The sequence below is a fragment of the Chenopodium album genome, chromosome 26, assembly GCF_948465745.1.
Source record: "Chenopodium album chromosome 26, dcCheAlbu1.1, whole genome shotgun sequence".
Classification (NCBI taxonomy): Eukaryota; Viridiplantae; Streptophyta; class Magnoliopsida; order Caryophyllales; family Amaranthaceae; genus Chenopodium; species Chenopodium album.
This window is the reverse complement of record NC_137859.1, coordinates 1,139,158-1,164,892: the sequence shown is the minus strand read 5'-3', so window position 1 is coordinate 1,164,892 and position 25,735 is coordinate 1,139,158. Positions and strand designations below refer to the sequence as shown.

The 25,735-nt window shown below is 34.8% G+C and overlaps 3 protein-coding genes and 1 pseudogene across 3 annotated transcripts; 2 read left to right on the top strand and 2 right to left on the bottom strand.

Moving 5' to 3' along the window:
- The first annotated feature begins 785 nt into the window (after positions 1 to 785).
- Positions 786 to 3,539, top strand: LOC145616478 (CBL-interacting protein kinase 2-like). The gene is made up of 2 exons (XM_081671207.1): positions 786 to 1,080; positions 1,469 to 3,539. Exon 2 carries the CDS (start codon positions 1,897 to 1,899, stop codon positions 3,277 to 3,279), a length of 1,383 nt encoding a protein of 460 aa, XP_081527333.1. The 5' UTR covers positions 786 to 1,080; positions 1,469 to 1,896; the 3' UTR covers positions 3,280 to 3,539.
- Positions 3,540 to 10,354: 6,815 nt separating this feature from the next.
- Positions 10,355 to 13,019, top strand: LOC145617923 (uncharacterized). The gene is made up of 4 exons (XM_081672692.1): positions 10,355 to 10,626; positions 10,738 to 10,876; positions 11,390 to 11,523; positions 11,663 to 13,019. Exons 1-4 carry the CDS (start codon positions 10,433 to 10,435, stop codon positions 12,693 to 12,695), a joined length of 1,500 nt encoding a protein of 499 aa, XP_081528818.1. The 5' UTR covers positions 10,355 to 10,432; the 3' UTR covers positions 12,696 to 13,019.
- A 1,757-nt stretch (positions 13,020 to 14,776) lies between these two features.
- On the bottom strand, positions 14,777 to 17,089 carry LOC145617171 (CBL-interacting serine/threonine-protein kinase 11 pseudogene; annotated as a pseudogene).
- Positions 17,090 to 22,202: 5,113 nt separating this feature from the next.
- Positions 22,203 to 25,079, bottom strand: LOC145617909 (EPIDERMAL PATTERNING FACTOR-like protein 5). The gene is made up of 3 exons (XM_081672674.1): positions 24,397 to 25,079; positions 24,146 to 24,204; positions 22,203 to 22,793 (listed from the first exon to the last, which is right to left on the bottom strand). The coding sequence occupies exons 1-3, from the start codon at positions 24,485 to 24,487 to the stop codon at positions 22,563 to 22,565; spliced, it is 381 nt and encodes a 126-aa protein (XP_081528800.1). The 5' UTR covers positions 24,488 to 25,079; the 3' UTR covers positions 22,203 to 22,562.
- Positions 25,080 to 25,735: the final 656 nt, after the last annotated feature.

Sequence of the window (25,735 nt, the reverse complement as noted above, 5' to 3'; positions counted from 1 at the left end):
CTTATAGAGAATTAAAGTTATTGATTATTAAAGTTTTGCATTGGCAAGAGTGATAAAAGAAACAGGTCAAGTAAAAAAAAACAGAGGAAGTAATTGTTAAACGAGTGTTGGACAATTTCACTATAATCCTATAAAGATGAAATTCAATAGTTCAAATTTGTATTCTTAATGTAAATGGTTAATTTTAAGCTTTAGTGTTACAAGTATACATAGTTAAAGAGCATGGCAAATTTGAGGCGGGCATAACTTAAGATCCATTATGTTACCACCACACCACCCATAACATACACTACTATGATTTTCATCTCCATTCTTGCTCTAAGGGCGTGTCTCCTGTCTGACTCACCCCATTAACATTCCTAGTCACAACTCCCACTTGCATACCCCCATGTGATCGTATTTTCCATTACCATCTATTGAACCTACATACCTCGATTAGTTGGCAAAGCAATTATGTTTACTTGCATTCATCATAATACTCATTAATTGATTTTTTTCCGCTTTAACTCCTTGATCGTCCCTAATAAACATATTTCGTATACAATCTCTAACCATATCAACCTCAATCTTTCCTAAGTATATAATTATAAAATAAATATCCAATCTCTAATATAATTTTAATACGAGTACCATTTTCCCTTATCCATTCCCACCATCCAAATTTATTCATATTCAACTCAATACACTTACACCTCAACTTAAAAAAAGAAGAAGACAAAACCAAACAAAACCCAATAAATAAAAAACAAACCAAAACCAGTAAAATCTCATACGTTTCTTTATTTGGGGAAAAATCTACTTACGTTTCATTTCTTTATTTATGCAACACATAGAAAAAGAAATCAAAAAAAAAAAAAAAAAGAAATAAATAAATAAAAAAAATCGAAATTTAAATACAGAAGAAGAAGCCGGAGCCCCTGACCCAGCCAAACTATCGTAAGCGCGACGATTTTTGCCATCTTTTGCAACAAACTTGTCTTTCAGATCTGTCATCAAATTCCACCGTTTTCTTTAATCTTCTCAATTTTCTCTTCTACCTTCAATTTTGCATCGCAGCTACAACCCCACTTCGAATTCTTGGTAAATTTACACTAACTTTGTTTTTCCCAATTAATTTTCTGTATTTTCTGTAAATTTGAATTCAAATTCTGTTTAGGCTATTATATATGTGTATGCATATGAATATATGATGTTTTTGAGAATTTAAATTTGGGTTAATGGTGAATTTTGATGGTATTTTGATTTGGTGTATTGAATTTTGTGGAGGATTATGTCATTTTTGTTTAATTTTTATCTTTTAAAGTAGCACTGCTATTAATTATCCAGTATTTTTGTTTTCATTTATGGAAAATTAGGAATCTAGAAGTTATGAACTTGTTGCTAAGATGAATGAAGAATAGGTGAATTGCAGAATTTTTGATTTTTGTTACTTGTGATGTTGTTGTCATCAATTTGCCTCTTCTTGCAGCTTAACCTGAATTATCGACGAGTTATTCGGTAAATTTTTGGTGTTGGGATTGTTTTAGGCATTCTCCTGATTGTGTCTTGTATAGAGACATTTTTCAGGGAATGCTAAATGATGTGGTTGTCTGTTGGGGTACTTTATGTATTAGCTGATGAGGCTAGGAGCTTGTCTGTCCTAGCGTTGTTGGCGGTTGATCAAATTGGGTACTCGCGTCGCTGCTTTGTGAGTCTTGGTAGTGACTTTAAGCTTCAAGGGATTGATTGCAATAGGACGCCGTCTGCATTTAGGCGTGATATTTATGGGGATGGTTGATATTTGCTCATTGTTCTAGTTCTCCTGCTTTGTACATAGAAGTATACACTATACAGTCAGTATTTGCAGGAGTTTCGTATCTTGATATTGCCTCTAGGATTTTTTCTGTTGTGTATGTCATGGAGCCAAGAGCGTCTGTGTTGATGGATAAGTATGAAATGGGGAGACTACTAGGGCAAGGTACCTTTGCTAAGGTTTATTACGGAAGGAGTATCCAAAATGGCCAGAGTGTGGCCATCAAAATGATTGACAAAGAAAAGGTTTTAAGAGTAGGGCTCATGGATCAAATTAAGAGAGAAATTTCTGTTATGGGAATGGTTAGGCACCCAAATGTTGTGTATCTGTATGAAGTCATGGCGACCAAGACTAAAATTTACTTTGTGATGGAACATGCTAAAGGCGGTGAACTCTTTGACAAGCTGGCCAAAGGGAGGCTAAAGGAGGATGTTGCTCAAATGTATTTCAGACAGTTAATTAGTGCTGTTGACTTTTGCCATAGCCGGGGAGTTTATCATCGCGATCTCAAGCCTGAAAACTTGCTGCTAGATGAAAATGAGAATTTGAAGGTTTCAGATTTCGGGTTGAGTGCTCTAGCTGAAACTAAACGACAAGATGGTTTACTCCATACCACTTGTGGGACCCCTGCATATGTTGCTCCTGAAATCATCAGTAGGAAAGGTTATGATGGAGCCAAAGCTGATATATGGTCTTGTGGGGTGATTTTATATGTTCTCTTGGCTGGTTTTCTTCCATTCCATGATTCGAATTTGATGGAGATGTACAGAAAGATTGGTAAAGCAGAATATAAATGCCCTAGTTGGTTTCCAAAGGATGCACGCAGACTATTGGGAAAGATCTTGGACCCTAACCCTGATACTAGAGTCACAATTGCTAAGATAAAGGAGAGTTCTTGGTATAAAAAGGACCTGTCCCCAAAACCTATCCAATCTGAATCAGATAGCAATCATAGCATAAATGTTAATGATGTGGTTAGTAACGGAGATCCAGGCCCTTCCAGAAGTAGCAATGCCAATGAGGAATCCAGGGAGGAGGGGATCAAACCTGCAGAGTTAAATGCATTTGATATCATATCCCTTTCGTGTGGTTTTGATTTGTCTGGCTTATTCGAAGACTGCAGTCATAAGAAGGAAGCAAGATTTACTTCGAGGGAACCAGCTTCTACCATAATCTCTAAGCTTATGGAAACTGCTAAAAGCTTAAGGTTAAAAATAAGGAGGATGGATAAAGGATTACTTAACTTTGAGGGCACAAGCGAAGGAAGAAAAGGTGTTCTGTCAATTGATGCAGAAATATTTGAGGTCACCCCTGCACTCTATTTGGTGGAGATGAGAAAAGCCAATGGAGATACTTTCGAGTATCAAAAGGTGATTAAGGAAGATATAAGGCCTTCTTTAAAAGATATTGTTTGGGCCTGGCAAGGAGAACAACAGCAGCAGCCACTGCAATTGCAGCAACCATTGCAAAATCAGGAGCAGTCTTAGCAGTAGCAATGATGGTAGAATCACTTGAAACTTCTCTTTAGCCGTCTTGGTCCCATACTTCGATCATGTTTTTGATGATTGGAGAGTATGTCAACATTAACATGCGATTCCTTTCCTTCCTGAGCTTAAATGACTTATATGCCTTTTATTAACTGTTCTTGACTTTGCAACAAGGTCGGAGCTTATTTATGAGGCAAAGTATTTGGATATAAGATGTATGTGTATGCTTGATAAATCAAAGTTTGTATTTACTTTTCCAATTCAGATACAGTAAAATTAAGTTTACCTTACCAGGCCTGATTTGTTACTCAGTTTAAAAATACTCTGCTCTTAAAACTCTTCAGTGAACAACATTTATCCTCCATTCCTTCTGGTTTCATAATACTATGTACAGTAAGGAACTAGGAGATGGAGGGATGGTTAACCCCTCCATCTCCACCCCCCCGCCCCGCCCAAGTGGTGGGAGTTCAAATCCTCATCCTCCTGCAATCCCCATTCCTGTGATAGGATGGAGGGCCCTCCCTGTATCTTACCAATGGAAAAAAAGCCTATGTATAGTGTGGCTTTACATTATTAATGTTCTTTCACACATCAAGAGCATATGACCAATGAGAATTATAGTTATGATTGTAACAACTATTTGAATTGTGCAATAATGCAGGGTTGATCCCAAGACCAAAGGAATTCACTTTAAAAAATCTGACATTCTTTTCTAATTCTATTTAAAATAGTTCTAAGTTTCCAAATTCCAACTAAGAAAGCTTGAAGTAATAAACAAAACTTTGCGTGAAAATAATTTAAGTGCCACAAAATTAATTTGAAAAGGTGTCAACAATGTCATTGGATGTATTCACTAAAGCAAATGATTACTAAGTGCGAAGAACCAAATTTAATTTTGGTTGGAGAAGAGTCCTAAGTAATTCATGAAATGCCTTTTGTTCACTAATGCAAAGCTTTCGTCACTTGAAAAATTGGAAAAAGAAATTTTTGGTAAGCTTAAGTGAGGTAATAAGAGTCATCTTCGGTAAGTATCCAGTCTAACGATGCCAATGCTAGTAGGTTTGGTTTAAGATCTTTCAGATTTAATAGTCTAACTTACGTTACAAACTTACAACATTATTATGAAAGATCCTAAAATTTTACAAACATTTTCAATTTATAATTACAATTTCAATTTAAGATTTATTGTAGATAAATAAAGGTAAGAGCACCCTGATATAAGTTGACTAGTGAAGACCTTTTAAAGAAAATCAACCAATTGACAATACAAAATACGGAGTAATTTTTTATAGAAAAAGGCGAATACTCGTATAACACAACCAATTCTTAGTTTCTTACCACTTTCGTAACAAATCACCCGCCCGCAATCGACGGGCCATTGGGACATAATTAGTTAACACCGGAAAATTTGAAGACCAAAGTAAAATTAATATTTTCTGGGGAAAATAGACAGGTTGAGAGCGAGCGTTGAACAACCTCTTCACTCAAAAAGCTTGAAACCTACTCCTTTTCCCCCTTTTTGCAAATTTCAATTTCAATCAATCCCTAATCTTCTCTCTCTCTTCAATTACTGTTGGTTGGTGAAATTGCCAAAAATTTGCAGAAAAATCAAATGTGTCCACTTAGAATTATTTTGATTTTTCTTTCTGCTGCTCTTGCCGGATTTTTCGTCCTCAAGAATCTCAATTCTTCCGATGATCTCGACCTCAATCTTCTTCCTGATTCTCCAAAACCTAAAAATTCTTCTCCGATTTCATACAAGGTATCTTCGATTTCGCATTTGTTTTCTTTTAATTTGAATTCACTGTTTTAGGGTTTGAAATTTGTTGGAAATGGTGTAATTTGTACTAATTTTGGAAATTGATTTTGTTTGATTTGAAGGCTAAGGTAATGGCGGGGATTAGTTCGAGTTTCTGGACGATTGTGGATATGGCGAGCGGTCGGTATCTCTGGAAGTATTTCTCTGCTGCTTCAGCTAAGAGCTCGTCTTAATTCTTTTTCGATACGATATTATACGGTAGTTGTAGTTATTGTTGTGATGATGATGATGATTCTGTTAATTTGAAGAAGACGCATTATTGGTAACTGTAACTAAGGCCAAGAATTATGATAATGATTGTTGGCTTTCACTTCAATTGATGTATTGTTGTAATATTCTATGATTAATATGTACATACACATGTTTGTTAATGATATGGAATTCTTGAATTTTCTCTTGTGCTTAGCATCTTCAATTAATATCCTGCTATGCTATCTGTGTATGTGTCCCTGTGTCTCTTTGTTTATATATATTTATAACCATGGGGGGATATAGCTAAGGTTTTTAAGTTCGAGGGATTAGTCTGTCGGGTGATCCAGGTGCACTACAAATGTGGTTGAACACATATGATATGGGTATTTCATTGATCATTTGTTACAGAAACCATATGCGGTGTGTGATTGCCGAGGTCTAATTCCTTTATCATTATATTGTTATTTGTGTTGCTGCTGGAGAAAGAGTGAAAAAAAATCAGGTTAATTGTAGTGGTGAAGTAGTAGTAGTTTTTAGAAGATCATAAAACGAGCATCGTGCTAGGCAGCTGCTATGAAGAGTGTATCAGTGAATCTATCTCATACCTTAGGAATAGACTAGGCTAAACCTTGTCTTTCTGATTGGCATTGACCTATTTTCTTCTTAATTGTGATTCCGCAAAATTTAACTATTGGATTGAGATTTCAATCCTGTCATTTCCCTAGGAGAAGTTGCTTGTCTGACTCTCTACCATAGTACCATACAATAGCATTGGAGTAATGGAGTCAGCAGATTTGAGTGCATCTAGCTAGAACCCGAGCATACAAAATTGACACTCCTTTACTGCCTACCCTCACAAAGCTACTCATGAATCCATATTATTGCTCCTGCTCTGGACTTAGTGAAAAAAATGTTCAGCGTGTCTGCCAGCTTGTTATTGAAGGATGTTCTGTATCCCAAGATTTGAGCACCATGAAATGTTTTCATCCAACAAAGTTAAGTTTATTATCCACTTGGCTGTCAAAATTGATAAGAAAGCTTATTGGACCAATATAACCCTTGTAACTATTCTTATGCCCTTGTTCCCTTTTACTTCGTATATAATTAGAATCTGGGTATAGAAGAGTGTATCACAGTTAAGAACGTTGACCAACTTGTAAAGGTAAAAGAAAGAATTGTATTAGAATGAGGCTAAGTACATTGTGCAGGGAGTAGCCAGATTACCCACAACTCTTACTCAAGTCTTCATCATGACTATCTATTTCAGGTTCCTTATTAATTGTTCACATCATATTGATGTACCTTGTGTCAAGTGGTTCTTCTATCTGTGGTGTTACTGTTAGCTTTATCCTTGTGGATAACTATTATAAGGAACTAGTTATTTACTAATGTAGAGTCCGCCAGTGGTGGGGAGTTGGGGGCTTATCTGAAAAAGGTGAGCTTGCTGTATTGCCTGTATATGCAATTGAGCCTTGATTCCCTCTGCATGTGTGGAGTGGTTCCTTTCTTTTAAGAAAGTTGTCTATTTGTCAAGCAGCAACTCTGCCATTCCGTAGTCAATGATCTATTCATTTCAGAAGTGCATTTTGTATTATAAATAGAGGCCTGTTATTACTTGTACACCTGTGACTTGCTTTCTCTAATACGGAATATAGAGCTCTGTTTTTTCTCATATTTTCACTGAATACTTGAATAGTCCACCTTAAGTCACTTACCCCTTAGGTGCTAACTTGCTAAGTAGAAATTCATTGCTGTAGAGTTGTACAAATCCCATCTAGAGATACACCCTACCTCCATAAGGAACGTGTCTTCTTCCATTTTTGGGATTTTTAATAAACAGCTGTTCATGTTCAGGTCATATTCCATTTTAGGGTAGCTGGGAGTTGTTACAATGACTCTAGGAGGAACTGACAATCATCATTTTCTATCACCATTACTTAAGATTTGAAGTCATAGCCTTCTACGAGCTCTATCATTTTAATTGGATTAATGTTTCTGGATTTTTGTCTATGTCATCACTAACCTGTAACTCAGCTAAGCTTGGGCAAGATTGAATTGCACTTTGTGCCAAACATACTTATAGACAGCAAATTAAGTGGATGAGTACCCTCGTATTTTGTTTATCTGCGTGCAAGGGAACTGTAGCCAGCCTCTGCTTTTTAATTTGTAAGTTATGAGTACTCCAAATTAGGCTAAAATGTTATTTTCAAGGAAATTTTGCATTAAACCACCTTTTATAACCCTTTAATTGCAGGAAACCACCTTATAAAAAATTTTTCGCAAAAACACACCTTAATCGAAATTTTTTTTGCAATCACACACCATTTTCCGGAAAATACCCATTGACCTTGTATTCCGGGGTTGACTCGACCATGAGACGCCCTAAAACCGCTAACCCTCCCTTTTCCCCAGCCACCCACTTCACGAAGGTACGAGAATTGGGTTTAGGGCTTGAGGGTTGGGTTTAAAGACGGGAATTGGGAAAGGGAGGGGATGAGGTCGTCGGCGACGAAGGAGGGAGGTGGTCGCCGGCCACTGGAAGTGGGTGGCTGGGGAAAAGGGAGGGTTAGCGGTTTTAGGGCGTCTCATGGTCGAGTCAACCCCTGAAAACCAAGTCAATGGGTATTTTCCGGGAAAAGGTGTGTGATTGCAAAAAATTTTACGATTAAGGTGTGTTTTTGCGAAATTTTTTTTATAAGGTGGTTTCTTGCAATTAAAGTGTTATAAAAGGTGGTTTAATGTAAATTTTCCTATTTTCAATGAATTTTGAAATTGGACTGATGGGAGTCTTGTTACTGGTACTCTTTCAAATTCAATAGTAGCTGCCACTGCATACCTCACCTTGTTCATTCAATTCTTGAAGGTGTCATGATCACCCACTTCCATTCCTTATGAACACTTCCTTTTGCTGAGATTGTATAGCTGAATTAACTTTCTTGTGATGTAACCCACCTAACTAGTGGGTAATAACCTTATTTTCGCTGTCATGTGTTTCTTGTACATGTTAATGTATGACGTTGCCCATTCCAAAGGCAAAGATATGCAATTTGTGTTTTTGGACGGGAGTATATGCAATTTACTTAATGTTTCTTCCATCATAATGCGTATTTTGCAACAATTAAATCCGGCAACTGTCATCCTGTGCATGGATGATGATTTTATGGGTTTCCCCCTTTTTACTGTTTTTTTTTTTTAAACCAAAAATTTCTCCTATCTGACATGAAAAGTCTGAAGTTAACCTATGAACTTTGAGTTCTTTATAAGTAGTAAATGGAATAGTCTAACTTCTTCTATCAATTGAGCCATTGAGGTACCATTGCTGCTATTAATGCAAGGAACCAAACCCAGAATTACTTTAAAAATATAAGCTGGTCTGTGAAACTCCTTTATCTGGCATTATAATTTCTGTAGAGATATGTGAAGTCATATGTATATATATATTTTTTGAATCCTATGTGAAGTTAATTTTACTAGCTTAGTTTGGGAAAGTCTGTAGTTAAGAGAAAGTCTGTAGTTAAGCTACTATCAGTTCATGCCGTTGCCAGTTGCCACTGTTGAATGTATTATGTGCTGAAGACATGGTGCTAGAGATGACTCTTGCTGTTCTACAGGGCTCACTCTTTTCATAGTTCATTTGATTTGAAGTGCCGAGCTTTAGCTGTCCTAAGCTGTGATGAACTGGTGCTTATTTTGTTGCATTTGCGTTCTTGACTTGTTTGTTCAAGGAACCGATTTTACCCATAGATTCACATCATATAGGTATAAAATGTTGTTTGAACTGTTAATGGAAAATGTATACTTGAGAATCCTTTTGCAGGTTGAATGCTTATGAGCTTTGTTACATGTATTCGGTGCTTGAAATGGGCATTGAAGATAATCGAAGAGCAGAGGAAAATACAATTAATTACTGAAAATTATCAAAAGCCATGCGCATGGAAATTGAAATTTGCTTCAAATCACTTGTTAGAATATGAATGTCTTATCTCCAAATCTCCATATTTTGGATGTGAAAGAAGAAATTCAAAACATAAATATTGTGTAGTTTCACAAGCTGTTACAAATTGCAAATGAATACGAAGTACGTAGTATTTCAGAATTGCACATCTCAATCTCCTAGTCTCTTATCTACTTGAATACTTCTACAGTTCTACTACAGTATTTATTATTTATACTGTATATTATAAGTAATAACTAACAAAATTACAATGGAGAACATAACAATATTCACTCATGACTCATGTATCCAAATTCACCCTAAACCTTCAAAACAAGGGTGCTTATTATTCCAAATTTTTATTATTGAAATATAAATTGACAAATTTATGTGCTAGTGGTAGTATAGATTCAATTAAATAAAATAATCCAGATAATCACAAACTACTTAAAACAATAAAAATGGTTATAATCAGTTCAAAAATAAAATAAAAATGGTTATAACTTATAATAAGTGTAACACGCCTTAAATGATGAGTGAAACTAGTTCGCTCAAATGGAGAAACATCCTCATCAAATATGTTTAAGCTATTTTCTTCCTCTCTTTTCTGAAAGCAATTGTTTGATTTTTTTTTTTTTTAAAGGAAAATTGTTTGATTAATTAACAAAGAACAAATGAAGTATCCCTCCCAAAAAAAAAAAGTATTCCTAAAATAAAAAATACTAGTACTATGTATATCGGTATCGGTATATATACTTGGTAAGTTGGTAGAATGTAAAAAAACTTGACTCGTGTAACTCAATTGCTTCTCCCCCGTCGTGGATAGAGGTGTCAAAAGCACACCCGACCCGATATAAAACCGACCCGAAAAATATCCGATTCAGATTTGGACTTGCGTGGACATAATAATTTAGCATAACTCAACTTTAAAAATTTACCTGACCCGACCCGGCCATATCAGACCCGATCCGATTATCCGAACTGACACCCCTAGTCGTGGGCAATGGGTATGTGTCACGAGCCCATGACCCTTGCATAGGCAAAATACATTATTTAATTATTTATAGTAATTTTTTTTAAAAAAAACCAGTATTTTTCTGGAAAAAAATAGTTCCAACGGTCAAAAATTCCAAAGTTAAAAAAAAAAAAAAAGAAAAGAAAAAGAAAAAGAATTGCACATCTGAGAGAAAGAGAGAGAGAGATCAGAGATGAGGCGGAGAAGAACAGGGAAAAAAGTAACACAGGAGCAAGCAATTAAATGGCGTCGTGCGCAGAAGAAATCACAGCCACCAAAACTGAACAAGGAGAAGTGTGAAGATGCTAAAAATGGAACTTCTAAGTTTTTTGGATGCTATCTCTTAACTTCTCTTAGCCCTCGTTTCAAGGGTCATTCTTATATTGGGTATTCTTTTTCATTCTTTAATTTTTGATCTTTGATTTCAATTATTTCATAAATTTTTTCGATTGAAAAAAAAAAAATTGAATTTTTTTTATAATTTGTTTTGATTATTAGGTTTACAGTGAACCCAAAGAGACGAATTAGGCAACATAATGGGGAAATTACTAGCGGAGCTTTTAGAACGAAGAAGAAACGACCTTGGGAAATGGTTCTTTGTATTCATGGTTTTCCCACTAATGTTGCTGCTCTTCAGGTTTTCCCCTTTTTATTTTATTTATTGATCAACAATGTTGAAGTTAGATTCTTTTTTATGTGTATAATTTTGTTAGAACATAAATGAGATTTGTTGATTTGATTTGGGGTATAATTTTGTGATTTATTGCAAGAATGCATTTTGATTTTGATCTTTCATTGAATCGGGGGTATAAGTATAATTGATGATGATCTTTAATCGAATTTGGAATTTGATTTGTTTGGTTCATTGCAAGATTACATTTTGATGATTTGAATTGGGGATACAATTAGTCTGATTTATTGCAAGATTGTAATTTGATTATGATTGTATAAAATTATGATTGTTTTTGCTTTTAATTTGTTCTGCTATGTTTGGAGATTGCCCTTGTCATATTTGCATTTTTAACTCCTTTTTTCTTAATTTATTTCCAAGATTTATGAATAATTCCTCTAGTTTTGCTACTATAATTACTACAAGTACTAAAATTTGGAAATACATAGTTGTAAGATTGATTGTTAAATGGTTTTGTAGTTTGAATGGGCATGGCAGCATCCTAAAGAGTCAGTAGCTGTACGAGAAGCGGCAGCGGGGTTTAAAACCCTCGGAGGACTTGCCAACAAAATCAAACTTGCACTCACTATGCTTACTCTCCACTCTTGGCAAAGGTATATTATATGTATAATTGTATTTCACTTCTTTGTTTTACAGATTTTGTGCAGTGATCTATCTGAATTCTTTTTTGATTTAGTATCATTGTGCTGAGACTGAAGTGTTTGTACAAATCCTCTTATGTTGTATGTTCAGTCTGAACCTCACAGTGAGTTTCTTCTCTACAAAGTACATGAAGCATGCTGCTGGGTGTCCAAGCTTGCCTCGCCAAATGAAGCTTCATTTTTGTTCCATGGATGAGCTTCCTTCCTATGGGGACAGTGACCAAACATACGGTTGTGATGATGATGACGACTTTGACTCAAATGATGGTGAAGTTTCGGCCAGCTGTTCTGATGACAGAATAGAATCTTCAACTGATGTTTCAATGGAGATGATACCTTCTTCAATTCATGTTCAAAGCTACACCTCACAAAATTCAAGTGATTCTATCTTAGCTGGAGACTGCATAGGCATTGTTGGTTCATTGGAGAGTGAGTCATCATCAATGATGAGTGCGCTGGAGGAACAACCATTGCATCAATTACCTGTTGATGTTAGTGGCTCTACACTGAACACTTCATATGAGCAGTCACGACCTTGTGAAGAGACATGGATTGGGGATGATAGAACTTCTTTCCCTGATTTTGGGGAGCACATACAACCATTTGGTGGTGTATATGCTTCTGACAATGAGTTGTTTCCCATTCTAGAGGAAAAGCAGTCTTCTTGTGGCTTGCCTGCTGATGCTCCTTTCCCCACTAAGAATGATTTTGACGAGTGCTCAAGATATGGAGAAGAGTTCTGGCCCAAGGAGTTGAGTGTTTCTTCCCCTATAATAGAGGAGCATATATGGCCATGGCCATTTGAGCAAGCCGGTCCTTCAGATTCAGATCCCCTTTCAATGGTAGATTTTGTTGCAGTTACGGAAGATGTTACCAAGAAAGACGAAACATGTATAGTAATTGATGATATCACTGAGCAACAATGCCAACCAATAAGGGTTCAGTCTCCTATTAGAATTGCTAATACTGTCCGGCCATTTTCTAATGAGGGGATTGAGGTTATAGAACTCTGTACGCCTTCGCCTGACATTAGAATCACTAGAGGCAGCAAGAAGAGAAGAGCAGTCAGTGAATTTCCTTCGTTCATTGATTTGACTGGATCACCTTCTTTCATCCAACTGTAGAATGTTGGAATGCTGTCACTGGATACACGACTTCCTCATTGTCAAAGTCGTCATTGCTTGTTCTACATCAGTTGAAAGTCGTGTCCTCAGGTAATCGAAGACACCCTTGATCTTCCTTTAAATCGTGATATACAGAAATATATTCCTCAACCATCTCATCAATAATGGTCTCATTATACATTATTTTCTCTATATGATGTGTTCCATTTTAAGTGGCTTCGTCCTAGCTTGTAATGGTGTTGGATTAATTATTGTATTAAAGAATAATTGTGTTCATTAATGCAAAAGAAAATCAATAATGACATTTTTTTAATTATTATTATTACATCAGTCTTTATTTTTTATTTTTTATAATAATGGATTTTTTTTTTTGTTTTGCTATATCATTGTGTTTGTACTATTACTAACACTAATTACAACCATTTAGGTAATTCATCAAGACATTAATTTGAAATTGCTGTCAAAAACTATTTACACCAATTTAGATCAATAAAATACAGAGTTGTGTTGTACTTGTCAATGTGGTGGTTTTAGAAGCTTAAGGGTACGGTGCTTGTGGTAAAGATATATGAACGAAGTAAAAGCTTAAGGAGGCTAGTGAGGTACAGATATAAAAAGCTTAGGAGGGGGCTATGGAAAGGTTTGTTGATCTGTTATACAAGTAACTACTAAACTCCTGGGGCTGTCTGTGGTTGGCTGTATTTGACAGATTATACAACAAAGGATAGGGTCCTCGGGTAGAATATCATTTATCTTTGCCTGTGTGTTAGTTAATGATGTTGGATATTGTTGAAAGGATCGCACTGCAGATAATTTTTCTGGAGTGACGTTGAACGATTTGGGAAACCATGACTAGAGAGATATGGAAGCATATACTAGGGGTACAGCAGTCTGAAATATTAGCAGATGAGTATTGTAATCCTTTAAACTTGCAGTAGGAGTCTAAAGGACCACAAATTGTAATAGTTTCTGATGCAGAGGATTTACATTCCATATCAGTTTGAAAACTTATTTATGTTTTGCTGTTTGGGTGATCATACAATTCATACATCCTTTTTACGTAAGTGAGTTTGCAGCAGCACCGTGATGTGAATCCAGAAATCACCCCCAGAAAAATACTAAAGATTAAATAGATATTCCAAAGGCAGACAGAAAATATACTTGTATCAGTACCAAGTTTATCAGTCCAGAGCAGTCGATTAAACTGGTCTAATCTCAATACACCACAACACCAGCATGACACTTTTAACTAAACTGACTGAAGTCCCTCAATACAGCAGACTTAAACCCTTTAGCTTCATACTTGTTAAAATCCCTGTCTCAACACACCAGAGTTCAACCTTCAACCCTTCACTCGAAAACACCATTATTAAACATCATTTGGTATACTCCATGATGCTATGTTACCATATTGCATGATTTTGTTGCCTGTGTCATTTGCAGGCTATTGAAGTACCTAACTTAAGCATGTTCTAACTTTCCCTTTTTTGTTGCATCATCAATCATCATCATCATTATTTTATAATGATTAGCTTTAAAATGATGGAGTTGATTGATTGTATGGCCTGAATAGTTGGAAATGATTTGACATTTATCTATGTATATAATCAAATGTTGTCCTGATAAAACTTTGGAGATCTAGGTTGGCGTCACGAAATTTCCACAAAAATATCTTCTCTTGAGTTAGAGTTAGACCACCCAACACCTACACTATCATGAGCAACTGACCCGCTTATATTCTTCCAAGTGCTTGCCATGATATGTACAGCTGCGGCCCACCCACCACTCATCTTCGATTCCTCCCACTAAAAAACATCTTAATAATCGACTACTTTGTCCGCTTACAAGGACATAAAAGTAAATTCGTATGATTTAAAATATACCGGATAGCATATACCTTAACTAAGTATCTTACATACATCATATTGTTGAGTCTTTAGCATATGTGCACGGATTTATAAATTCACTTACGGTGTGTGACTTATTATGCCGCCCCTTGATAAGTCATGTTGATCACAACAATATCATAGTATTTGCACCAATAAGGCAATAGTAACTCTATTTGTTAGAGAGAAAAGAAATCCGAAAATATATGACTTGCTCAAGTGACATTTCATTAAAATTTCATAAACTATACAATGAATTAGTAGTATGTACTATACAATTTACAAATGAGCTGATTTTTTTTTTTTTTTTTTTTTTTTTTTCCTTTTTTTGTTTGTCAATGAAAAACAGTACCTCATCCGGGCAATCAGGAAAAATCCCGGGTATGTCTACCTCCTCTCTGAATACATGGATTCTTATTACAGCATATAGTAGATTACACTACTAATGAAATCTGTTTTAGACATAAACAATCGAAACAGACGATGATTATGCTAAAACTCACAAACTATGGTACAAACAGAGAAAAAACATCAGCAAAAAGACCTCAAACAATCCATCTATATGATAGATTTTCAGACACAACACAAAATGCACAAACAACTTCTTCCATTCTCAGATTCAATAGCATACCGGCTTTCCTTTAAAAGCTCTAAGCCCACCCAGCTTGCAGCTGTCGCGATAACTAAACCTGATTATATAATGTCAACTTCTTCGGATGATCATGATGTAATGTATTAGTAGCAATATAGCATTATTAGAATGTCAATCACTCAGTAGAAACAACAGCAGGAGTAACTTCAACTTGATCATTCGTCGTATCAACTTCTTCTTCAGTAGGTTGTGAATTAGGATCATATATTAGCCCAGAAAGTTTAGGCATCAACTTCTTCTTCCAAATTTTATTGTAGGATGCAGATTCTCCCCCTTTTATCTTCACTTCAACAACTACCAGCTCTTCAGTTAGCTGGTTAATCTCCACCCTTGCTATAAAATCGCCTTTCGGACCTTCCAAGTCCACCACACGATCCTTCCTCCTGCGGCACTTCACACTCAGCTCACCCGCGGCTTCCTCAATTGTAGCAATGATCTTATCTACTGACATAGCCGATAAGAATTTCTCACCATCCACAAACGGATTGTAAGACTCGTTGAACAACCCCGACAAATCGAGCCCTGATGAAAATGCAATCAAATCAAATGCATTCAATGGAATACTACTACTACTAGTACTCGCACTCACACTAGTACTAGTACTAGTACTACTCGCACCCGCCTCCACCACCTGCTGATGCTGCTGATGTTGTAGTTCAGCGAACAACTTCATGCTGTCATCCAAATTATCACTATAACAGTCATGGTAAAACTGAAACTCAAACTCGGGACCTTTATCTTTAAACAACCCGCCTTTCTTAAACCAAGGATCATGTATAATCTCATCAATAGTAATCCTAGTTTTCGGGTTTGTTTCAAGGAGACGACCTAGCAATCGCTTAAGATCATTCGACATCCATTTCGGACATCGAAATTCTCCTTTATAAATCTTCTTATACATAGCCATTAAATTAGGATCATTAAACGGTAAATACCCAGCTGTAAGAACATACAATATTATCCCACATGACCACACATCAACCGTCGCACCATTATACCCTCTCTTGGACAAAATCTCCGGTGCTACATAAGCGGGTGTACCACACAACGTATGCAACAATCCATCTTCGGGTCGGATCTGATCCTTAACCGCACTTAACCCGAAATCCGTAACTTTAAGACTCCCATTTTCATCCACTAATAAATTTTCGGGTTTAAGATCTCGATGGTAAATCCCTCTAAAATGACAGTATCCAACAGCTGAGATTAGCTGTTGGAAATACTTTCTGCTGAGGTCTTCGCTAAAGCGGCCTTTGGCCACTTTAGCGAAGAGCTCCCCACCTTTAGCAAACTCTATCACAAAATAGATCTTCGTCTTGCACGCTAGAACCTCGTACAAACGTACGATGTTCGGGTGTCGAAGACGAGCCATGATCGTTATTTCCCTTTTGACATTTGACATAAGATTCGTCCCTACAATCTTCTTCTTGTTTATGACTTTGATCGCCACACTTTGGCCGGTCTGAATGTTCCTTGCATAGTATACTTTGGCGAACGCGCCGCATCCTAACAGCCTCCCAACCTCGTATTTTCCAAATAGCGCGCCTTTTTCCATTGATGATTTTTTTTTTTTAACTGATTATAGGTTGTATTGTTACTCGAACATAATATTAATTAATATTATGTTCGAGTTCAATCTCTGGTTTTTTTTTTTAAAAAAAAAAAAAAAAAAACAGAGATGAAGGAAAAGAAAAAGAAGAAGAGAAAATGATGATGTTTTAAAAGGGAGAGGAAAAAGAAGAAGATTGTTTTGAAATTTCAAATGGTTGGTTTGAGCTGTCAGGTTGATATTTAGTTGGAGAATGAGATTATAAGGCTGTCTTATAAATTACGTGTCTTATTTTTTCCTTTTATGTTTTTGCAACAATGGTGGAAATTAATAACAGCCTTTTTAATGCTGGCCTAGAAACTTCTAATTCATGTTTATAGAAACAAAAATCATTAATTTATTGTAATTATTTACGTCAATAATTAAAGTATATTATTATTATTATTGCTTAAAGGGTCAAGATATTGGGTTAATCTGAACCGTTGAAGTGGACAAGGGGCTAGAATTGTTATTTCTGACCATTGATTTCAAGGTTTGGTACAAGTTATTGGGACCAAGTAGACGGTGATTTTATTTTAAAATATATGAAAATGAATAGCTGTAGAACCATTAAGGGTCCTCCACGTGTTCATCTAGCTCATATGTAAGTGGGGACAGATCATCAGCCAACACGGTTTAGTTTTCCTTTCAGTTTGATTTGTATGGCTCCATTAATGTTTTAAGGACACATTCCATAAGGACGGCGAGTCAAAGAGATTATATAAGGCAGAGTGCTAATCTATCGAGCGTACTCCCTTCGTTTTTTAAAGATTGTATTTGACAGTTAGACTGCTTAAAAAGTTGTCTATAACTCTTCTTTATTTCTTCGTTGATCTCTTAATATTGTAACATTATGCACAATGAGTATCTTTTGTTCTCTCCGTATCTCAACTCATCTTACATTTCGTATCGTTCCCTTTTAGCAATATTAGGAGAACAAATGAAAGCATGACAATAAAGTGAAAATTAAGAATGAATAAACTTTAAGAGATGAGGGAGTACATCATATATTCAAATTAAACTTGTCATACCTAAAAATATAAATTGATATGTTATTATTTTAAACGATAATTGACTGATTATGTGATTTCTTTTAGTAGACTAAAAGGTGTATGAAAATAAAAGTGCAGCATGTATCTAGGTAAGACTTGTTTTAAACTTTGATTTTGATGATGTATATGATAATAACCTAAGGTACACTTTATGTGATTGTAATTTTCAACATGACTTGTAAAGGTGTAAAATATTATGAAAGTGCTAATTAGAAAACATAGGAATAATACTAATAGGGAGTATTACATAAACTTTTACATGTAATGTTTATTATCTTAGGACTAATCTAGTCAAAACAATTTAATATTATATTAATATCAATTGCTAATAGTGGGAGTAACTTTTTAGTTTAGGACATGTTTGGATAAAAAGTAATGATACTAGAGTAATAAAAATCAAACTAAAAAAAATAAAAATGAATATAAAGAAGAATAAGGCACGAAAATACAGATGGTGCAATTGTAATGGGATTACGTTAAAAGTATTCTGGATTTTTCTCCGAACACTTGTTTGATTGCCTATCATTTGCTCTACATATGCAAGTGGGAATTACATGACAAGCTTTATTATGCATACAAAAGATTGAATGAAGACCAACGAACGCCACAAATGCAAGATGGTGTACTACCGTAGTATGAGGTTGACGGCTAGTTACAGGTAGGGATGACAATGGATCCGTATCCGACCCAGATCCGTGGATCCATATCCGTTTTCACGGATATGGATCTTAAAATTTTGGACCCGACGGATCCGGGTCGGATCCGGATCCTGTGCTATAAAAACGGATCTGGATACGGGTCTAACTAAAATACCCGTATCCATATCCGTTTACCCGTTTTTTTTTTAATTATTATATTTTTTAAATTAGGCTCATACTATTTGCTATTCCCATTACTCCTTTAGTGCTACTGACTTTTACAAAGTTACATTTTGCATGTTTTTTTTTTCGTTTTTTTTTTTTTTTTCATTTTAATATGTAACTTAATGACTTAATCTTAGTGTAATTGTTTACTATAACTTGTGGTTTAGTGATCCTTTAACTTAGTGTTACATTTTTTAAAAATCACTTAGTTTGGTATTTAAAATAGGTGAAATGGGAAAGATCCGTTTAAGATCCGTTTTGGACCCGGATCCGTAGGATCCAACGAATATGAATATGGATCCCTCTTTTTCATACCCGGCGGATCCGGATCGGATCTGGATCCCGGGTACAAAAACAGATCTGGATCTGGATCCAGTCGGATCCGGTCCAGATCCGACCCGTTGCCATCTCTAGTTACAGGGGCGGATCTAGGGAGGGTTCAAGGGGGTTCATTGAACCCACAGATTTTTCGGAAAAAAATTATAAGTTTTAATTTTTTTTTTTAAAAAAAAGAAAAAAAGGGTTAAAACTAATTTATGTGAGTTAAATTATCAAATGTTAAAGCTTGGCACATTGGTAAGGGAGTGATTGTTAGAGCATTGAACCTCCTCCTTAGGTCTTGGGTTCGATTCTTGCTGCCCTCATTTTATGTTTTTTTTTTTTTTTTTTTTGATATTTTTTTTCCGAGTTCTTCCGTTCTTTGTGAGTTTGTGAGACCTCTTATTCCTCTACTCCTCTTAATTTTTAAATCTTTATTTAATGGTTAATCTCATTTTATGTTTTTATTTTTTTTTTGTAATTTTTTTCGAGTTCTTCCGTTCTTCGTGAGTTTGTGAGACCTCTTATTCCTCTACTCCTCTTAATTCTTAAATCTTTATTTAATGGTTGATTTTATTAAAATTAGTGATAATTAGTTAATTACATACTTATTTTTTAATTGGTTTTGATATATTGTTGAATACTTGAATTGTTGACAAATTGAATTGTAGAAACTTAGAATTTAAAATTTTTACTTGGTCTTTTAATTGATAATTAGAAGAAGTTTACATTGTTAAATTTGTGTTTATTGGGGGTTTGAGATTTTTTATTTTTATTTTTATGTGTAATATTGATTTTTTGCAATAGACATATAGATTTATAGAAGTAGTAATGTATTAGCACGCTTTCAAACTATGAAAACTCGAAAAATGCTTTTGTAGGTTTTTTTTTGTAAAATCCATCCATTTGTAATTAAAAAAAAAATGAACTTATGTATTGAATATTTAGTTAATATATGATCATCATTTTTTTTTTAAATTCCGAACCCACAGTTCGGAATTCCTGGATACGCCACTGGCTAGTTAAGACCCAAACCTAGAGGAGTAGTGTGTGCACTACAAAAATGTGTAAATTTAGATCTCTGAAAGTAGCCACCAATCTTGCCTGGCTTAACTTTTGTTGTCACTTGGTATGCTGAAAATCTAGTTGATTTCCAACGAGTTTAAATGTATGTTAGAGTCCCACCCTACCTAACCTAATAGGTTTAAGACATACATTGTGTTCTATATTAAATTAGGATTGGATTTTTTCCTTTATTCGAAATGGATCAAGTTGATACCAAATTAAGACTACTTAGTTATCAATTTGTATTCTTTGATTTGAATTTACTCTAGTTCAATCCTTATATAGATACTTGCCTAGTGCAATAGCGACACAATCTACCCTTTCCGGCCTGTCCTTAAAAACATCTATTTTAGATCGCTCTAGTATACTAACTCAATTTTGTGACAAACTTTATTAAATGAATTAATGCATTAAGTGTTGCAAGGGTTTTTTTTTCCATATATTTAAATAATCTTAATTAATATTGCAATTTAAACACATTTAAGGTTCACCGTGTCCATATTTTCCATCTTTTGTATAGAGCTTTTCATATAACAGATATTCATAATCACAATTTAATTATACGAAGTATTTATTAAGTTTCCATGTGCACTTGTTACACTTTTTCTTCTAGCGATTAAAGTGTGGGAGTATCATTGGCACAATGTTATACCTATTTTTTAAGGGCAGGTGGTTTAGGTTATGATGTATGGATTGTAATTTAAGGATCTAATATGGTCGGCACCGGTAATCTCTTACCAATGGTGGTCAAACTTAAATATTTGTTAGTTGACCGGTTGCTTAACTTATAGAGTAACCAATTAAAATTAGTCGGCTGTGTATATGCCAGCTTTCTATATGTACATAATATACTATATACATTGTATATGTCATCACAAAACAGTTTATGTTTAGATTTAGATAAAATACATAAACAAAAACATGTTATATTTTATATGATCTCTTCCACCGTCGTTTCATTTCTACCCTAGTCCTAATAAATTATTTATTTGTTGCAGTTGAATATTCTTTCATAGTATTATTATGTAATAATTTAGAATAGAGTTTGACAAATTCCAATAATAATGAAAAGGGAGTATTAAGGTTGTGGCCACAACTTTAGCCAAGAATATAGGAATGGCTAGTATTATTAAGGATTCTCTCAGAAAAGTCTAAAGATGCTTGATTGTGAAGAATATATATACAATTACATTATTCCTTTGATCCTCTTTCATTCATTGAACCTATTCATTAGTTTATAATTTGGAATTTTGGATGCATGGATGACTCATGACTTAGCTTTAATGTTACTGAAATGACCTCCATAGCCGTCTACTTAAGCACAAAGGGATTGTCTAGCATAGGGTTCAATGGTTCGTTACGAGTATATTAGAAGGTCCAAGTTCATATATAGAGATGGAGTCAGATGTTAGCGAGACTTGAGCTTTGCTTTTACATTCTACCCTTTAAGACCGAATCAACCTACTTAATTGACTTGAAAATACGGCAATTTAATACTTAATCATGAAAGTATTTATCTATAGATTGCGTTAGCTAGCGCATAAAAATGTGGTGGAATTTAATTTGAGTATACATGAGATACCGGACAATGTTGACAGACCATCAATCATCTATATAAGAAATAAGGAGATGGTATGCACAGGGAAATTTTCTGTTTCTCATAGTGAGAAACGAAATTTGTTTCTCATAGGGGCATTTTTGTGAATAAATCAACAACTTTTTCAATATTGTGGGCTCCACAGTTGAATAAAGTTGAAAAAGTTGTTGATTTATTCACAAAAATACCCCCATGAGAAACGAATTTGTTTCTTACGGTGAGAAACTGGGGCTTCCTCCAACTCTTTAAGACTTAAGTAGTGGAAATACAAAGCATCAGACCAATTAAATATATAAACATTGATTCACATTTTAATTAATCATAAATATATACTATGTACAAATACTCCTATATTATTCTGAAATCCAGATCTTAGGTCCAAAAATAATGTCAAGTGTTACCAAGATCCTAAAACGAAAGCCTTATTCAATTTAATATTATTGTCTATATAAACGCCTTTGTATGGCCGAATTGACAAACATTGCATAATATAAGCTGTTACACCACTAAAATGCAGGGTCTTCTCTTGATTTTCAAAGTATTTACAAGCTTGTATAAGGTGCTAGAAATATTATACCAAGTATATACAATCAATAGACCTATTTGCTACTTTATTTACAATGATAACTAATAATGGCGAGTATGGCGAACTTATTAAGTAACTAATCACCATGTATAACCAATAATGAAGTAGACAGGATTTCGATGGTGTCACGTGTTCTAGGTAATTAGCGAGAAAGAGACCTTAAGGAAGCATTCAATGAAGGTGTGGTATAGATGGATGATTTGGAAACCAAGATGTGATCTTAGTATGAAGCTAAGATTGAGTATTTAGTTTTTTTGTTATTAAGGGGTGTACAACCTGTTACCACATTTACACTTCCATGCTTCAGGGTAATATTCGGCTGTAACGGGTGTCCCTGGTGGCACCGGAACGTGAACTGGTCTACATGGTCTGCACTTGCCACACTTGGATGCGCAGCGTGGCGGAGATGATCCTATCCCTCTTAGAATCCTCCTTGGTACGTTGCTTTCATCTTTGCCATCTTTGCTACTTGTTACACCATTTATAATCTTCTGCAATTTTCATTGTGTTTTATGAATAATCGGTATAACTTTGCTAGTCTTTAAGTTATGAATAACACCTAGCTAGGCCTAAAAGTAGAAATAGTAGTATTAAACATTTAATAACACGAGAAAAATAGGCTAAGCTACATGCCTACACATACAAGTGTACAACATACATGACATACGTGTCACGTGTACGATTAATCAGACGGCATTGCAACCAACAATATAGGCCAAAAAATGGGAGATACTATGCAGGGGAATCAGGGGATGCAATACACATGTGCACCGACGATTGAAGCGCGGCGAGAGGAAATTACAAGACTAGTCTTAAACAAAAGACAAGAGAGACTAATAGTGATAAGCAACATTTTATAGTTTTGTCAGATAAAATTCTGGTTGGAAATTGATAGTTTCCAAACATAAGTACTGGATATGGCCAAGACAAGTTCACGGGGGTGCATGTTTAAATTAGCTTATTAGCTCTGCTTATTTTTTTTCTTGACTACAATCACAACATGTAAAGCTCCGCTATATACGCTGCCATACCCTTTATAAATAGAAATATAATTAACATTAACTGTATTATAAGTTTACATTATACCCTATGTCACGTTTGAGGACCATTACTATATGTCATGTTATGATAGTGTTATCCATCCCCAATCTCTTTAAAGAGTTACCATATCGAACTTGGTAAAAAGGGTGTTTACATGTACGTAATTTACATCTTAACCTTCACATGTACTCCGTACATAAATTTTTTTGATATGCCAACAAGAAATTGTTTCATTTATATGAAGTAATTTTGTTTGACACATGAGAAATCAATTTTTTAAAAAAGTTAAGTTTATTTCAATTCTTCTGTGTATAAGGTTAATATAAGGAAACTTCAAAAAGTAATTTACTAAATGTAGAAAGAACTTATAATGTAAGGACAATCTAAATAGAAATGTGATCTATCATTTATGACATAATCTAACACGGGAAGTTTGAAAATTGCGACTGTGAAATAAAAAACCCACAGAATAACCGTAACAGAACTCAAATAAGTGCATCTGTTAGCCTAATTCTCTCAAATGATAAGTGGGGTGAGTGCTGAGTAGTGAGTAGTACAATAATAGATGATGGCCTGGGTATTATAATTGAAAGCTGAAATGGGGGTGACAGAGAGAATCTCATCAGGATAATGACACTGGTCAGAATCACCACCACATCCTTTCACTTAATTTTAATTACAACATTATTTGTTATAATCTTTAATACAGTAAAAGATTATTAGGGAATTAACATAATTAAGGTGTAACATATCATTATAGTTATCTAACATGCAAAAAAAAGGTAAGCTAATTTATGTTTACCTGAACTTGCTGCAACTCATGATTTCTGCAGTTGAAAATGTACAGCTTCATATCCCTAGCTGATTAACAAGCACATCAAATAAGTAAATCAATTCATTAATCATCATAGTTATTAATAGAAAGAATTTTTCTAGCAAAAGATTAATACTTAGCTTCATATAAAAAGTTAATGCTTAAGCATATATAATCAATTATATCATCTAAAGCATTACTTGAAATAGGTGAATTAAGTTACCTAAGTAGTAACTTACAAGTGGAGGGGGAGGTCAAGAGTGCGAAGATGAAGACGACGAATAGTAACAGAACTGAAACACGGTGGTAACACCGAGGATCTCTCATCATACTCTTAAGCCTGCGCGCTAGCTAGTCCTAATCAATATATATATGCTCCTCTTAATTAGCTTGAAAATCTTTGAAGAATGGCGGTATCCTTAGCTAATAACGTAGTACACTCAATAATAAACACACACACATATGAAATATATATGTGCGTCTATATATACATATATGAATGGTTGAGGTAGATGGTGGCAATAAATGAATGGTAGTATGAAGAAAGCAAAGGAATAGAGAGAAATAGTGGAATTGGAGGCAATGATGAAATGGGAAAACAGCAGCAAATAAAAAAGGATAGTTATTGATTGGGGTAATGAGTTAAAATAGTGCTACAAGTAGAGTATGAGTGGGACTGTAGGAGTAGGAGTGGGAGTGTTGGAGGTGGACATATGAAATAGAGTAGGATGTTAATTGTGAAAGGGGGTGTATAGTAGTCGGATCCTCTGAATTACCAACTTTGGTGCTCTATGCAGCTTTTTCTACACCCTCTTACTACATTCCCTAGCTAGCCCACTTTAATTTGGTTTCTCATTGCCTCCCTTCCACTCCTTTTCCTCTTTCTTTTCCTTTCACTTTGTTTTTAGAAATAATTTATTGTTTGGTCTTAGGGAAATAATGGTATCTAATTTAATTTCATAGGAAAGAGTTTGCTAATGTGTTAGGTACAAGTACGAATATGTATGTATGTGTGTTGTTCCGTATTGAATGGATGAAGCCATGAGCCTTTAATCGGAAAGCTCATTAATCAATCTTATATATTTAATTATTACGGGTTTAGAATCTTTTGAGCTTTGTTAGTTGGTTTTTCATTTTTCCTCCCAATCAAAGCTCATGAGTAGTATTTATAAAGAGGGCAATTTAAATCACCCGACTTCTTAGTGTCATATTAGTTTCTGAGGATAACTGAGATCTTATCACCCTCTTCAAATGAGCTCAAAGACGACAATTTATTTCGTCCTCTTTAAATGAATCATGCGGTAAATTTTTTAATTTCACCCTCTATTCCTCTAATACCATTACCTTTTTTATCAGAATTAATGGTTCAATTGAGTTTTTCACCTTGTTTTGTTTGACATTAGTTTGTATGTGTTGGGGATTATTGTGTGATACCTAGTTTATTAGTGATATGATCTTAGTTAAAGCTTTGGTTCACACTAGAGTTATAGCATATTTTAAAAAGCAAATTAATGATACACCATATATGTTACATTAATGATATGATAGATCATATTAGTAAACTCATCTTTTCAATCC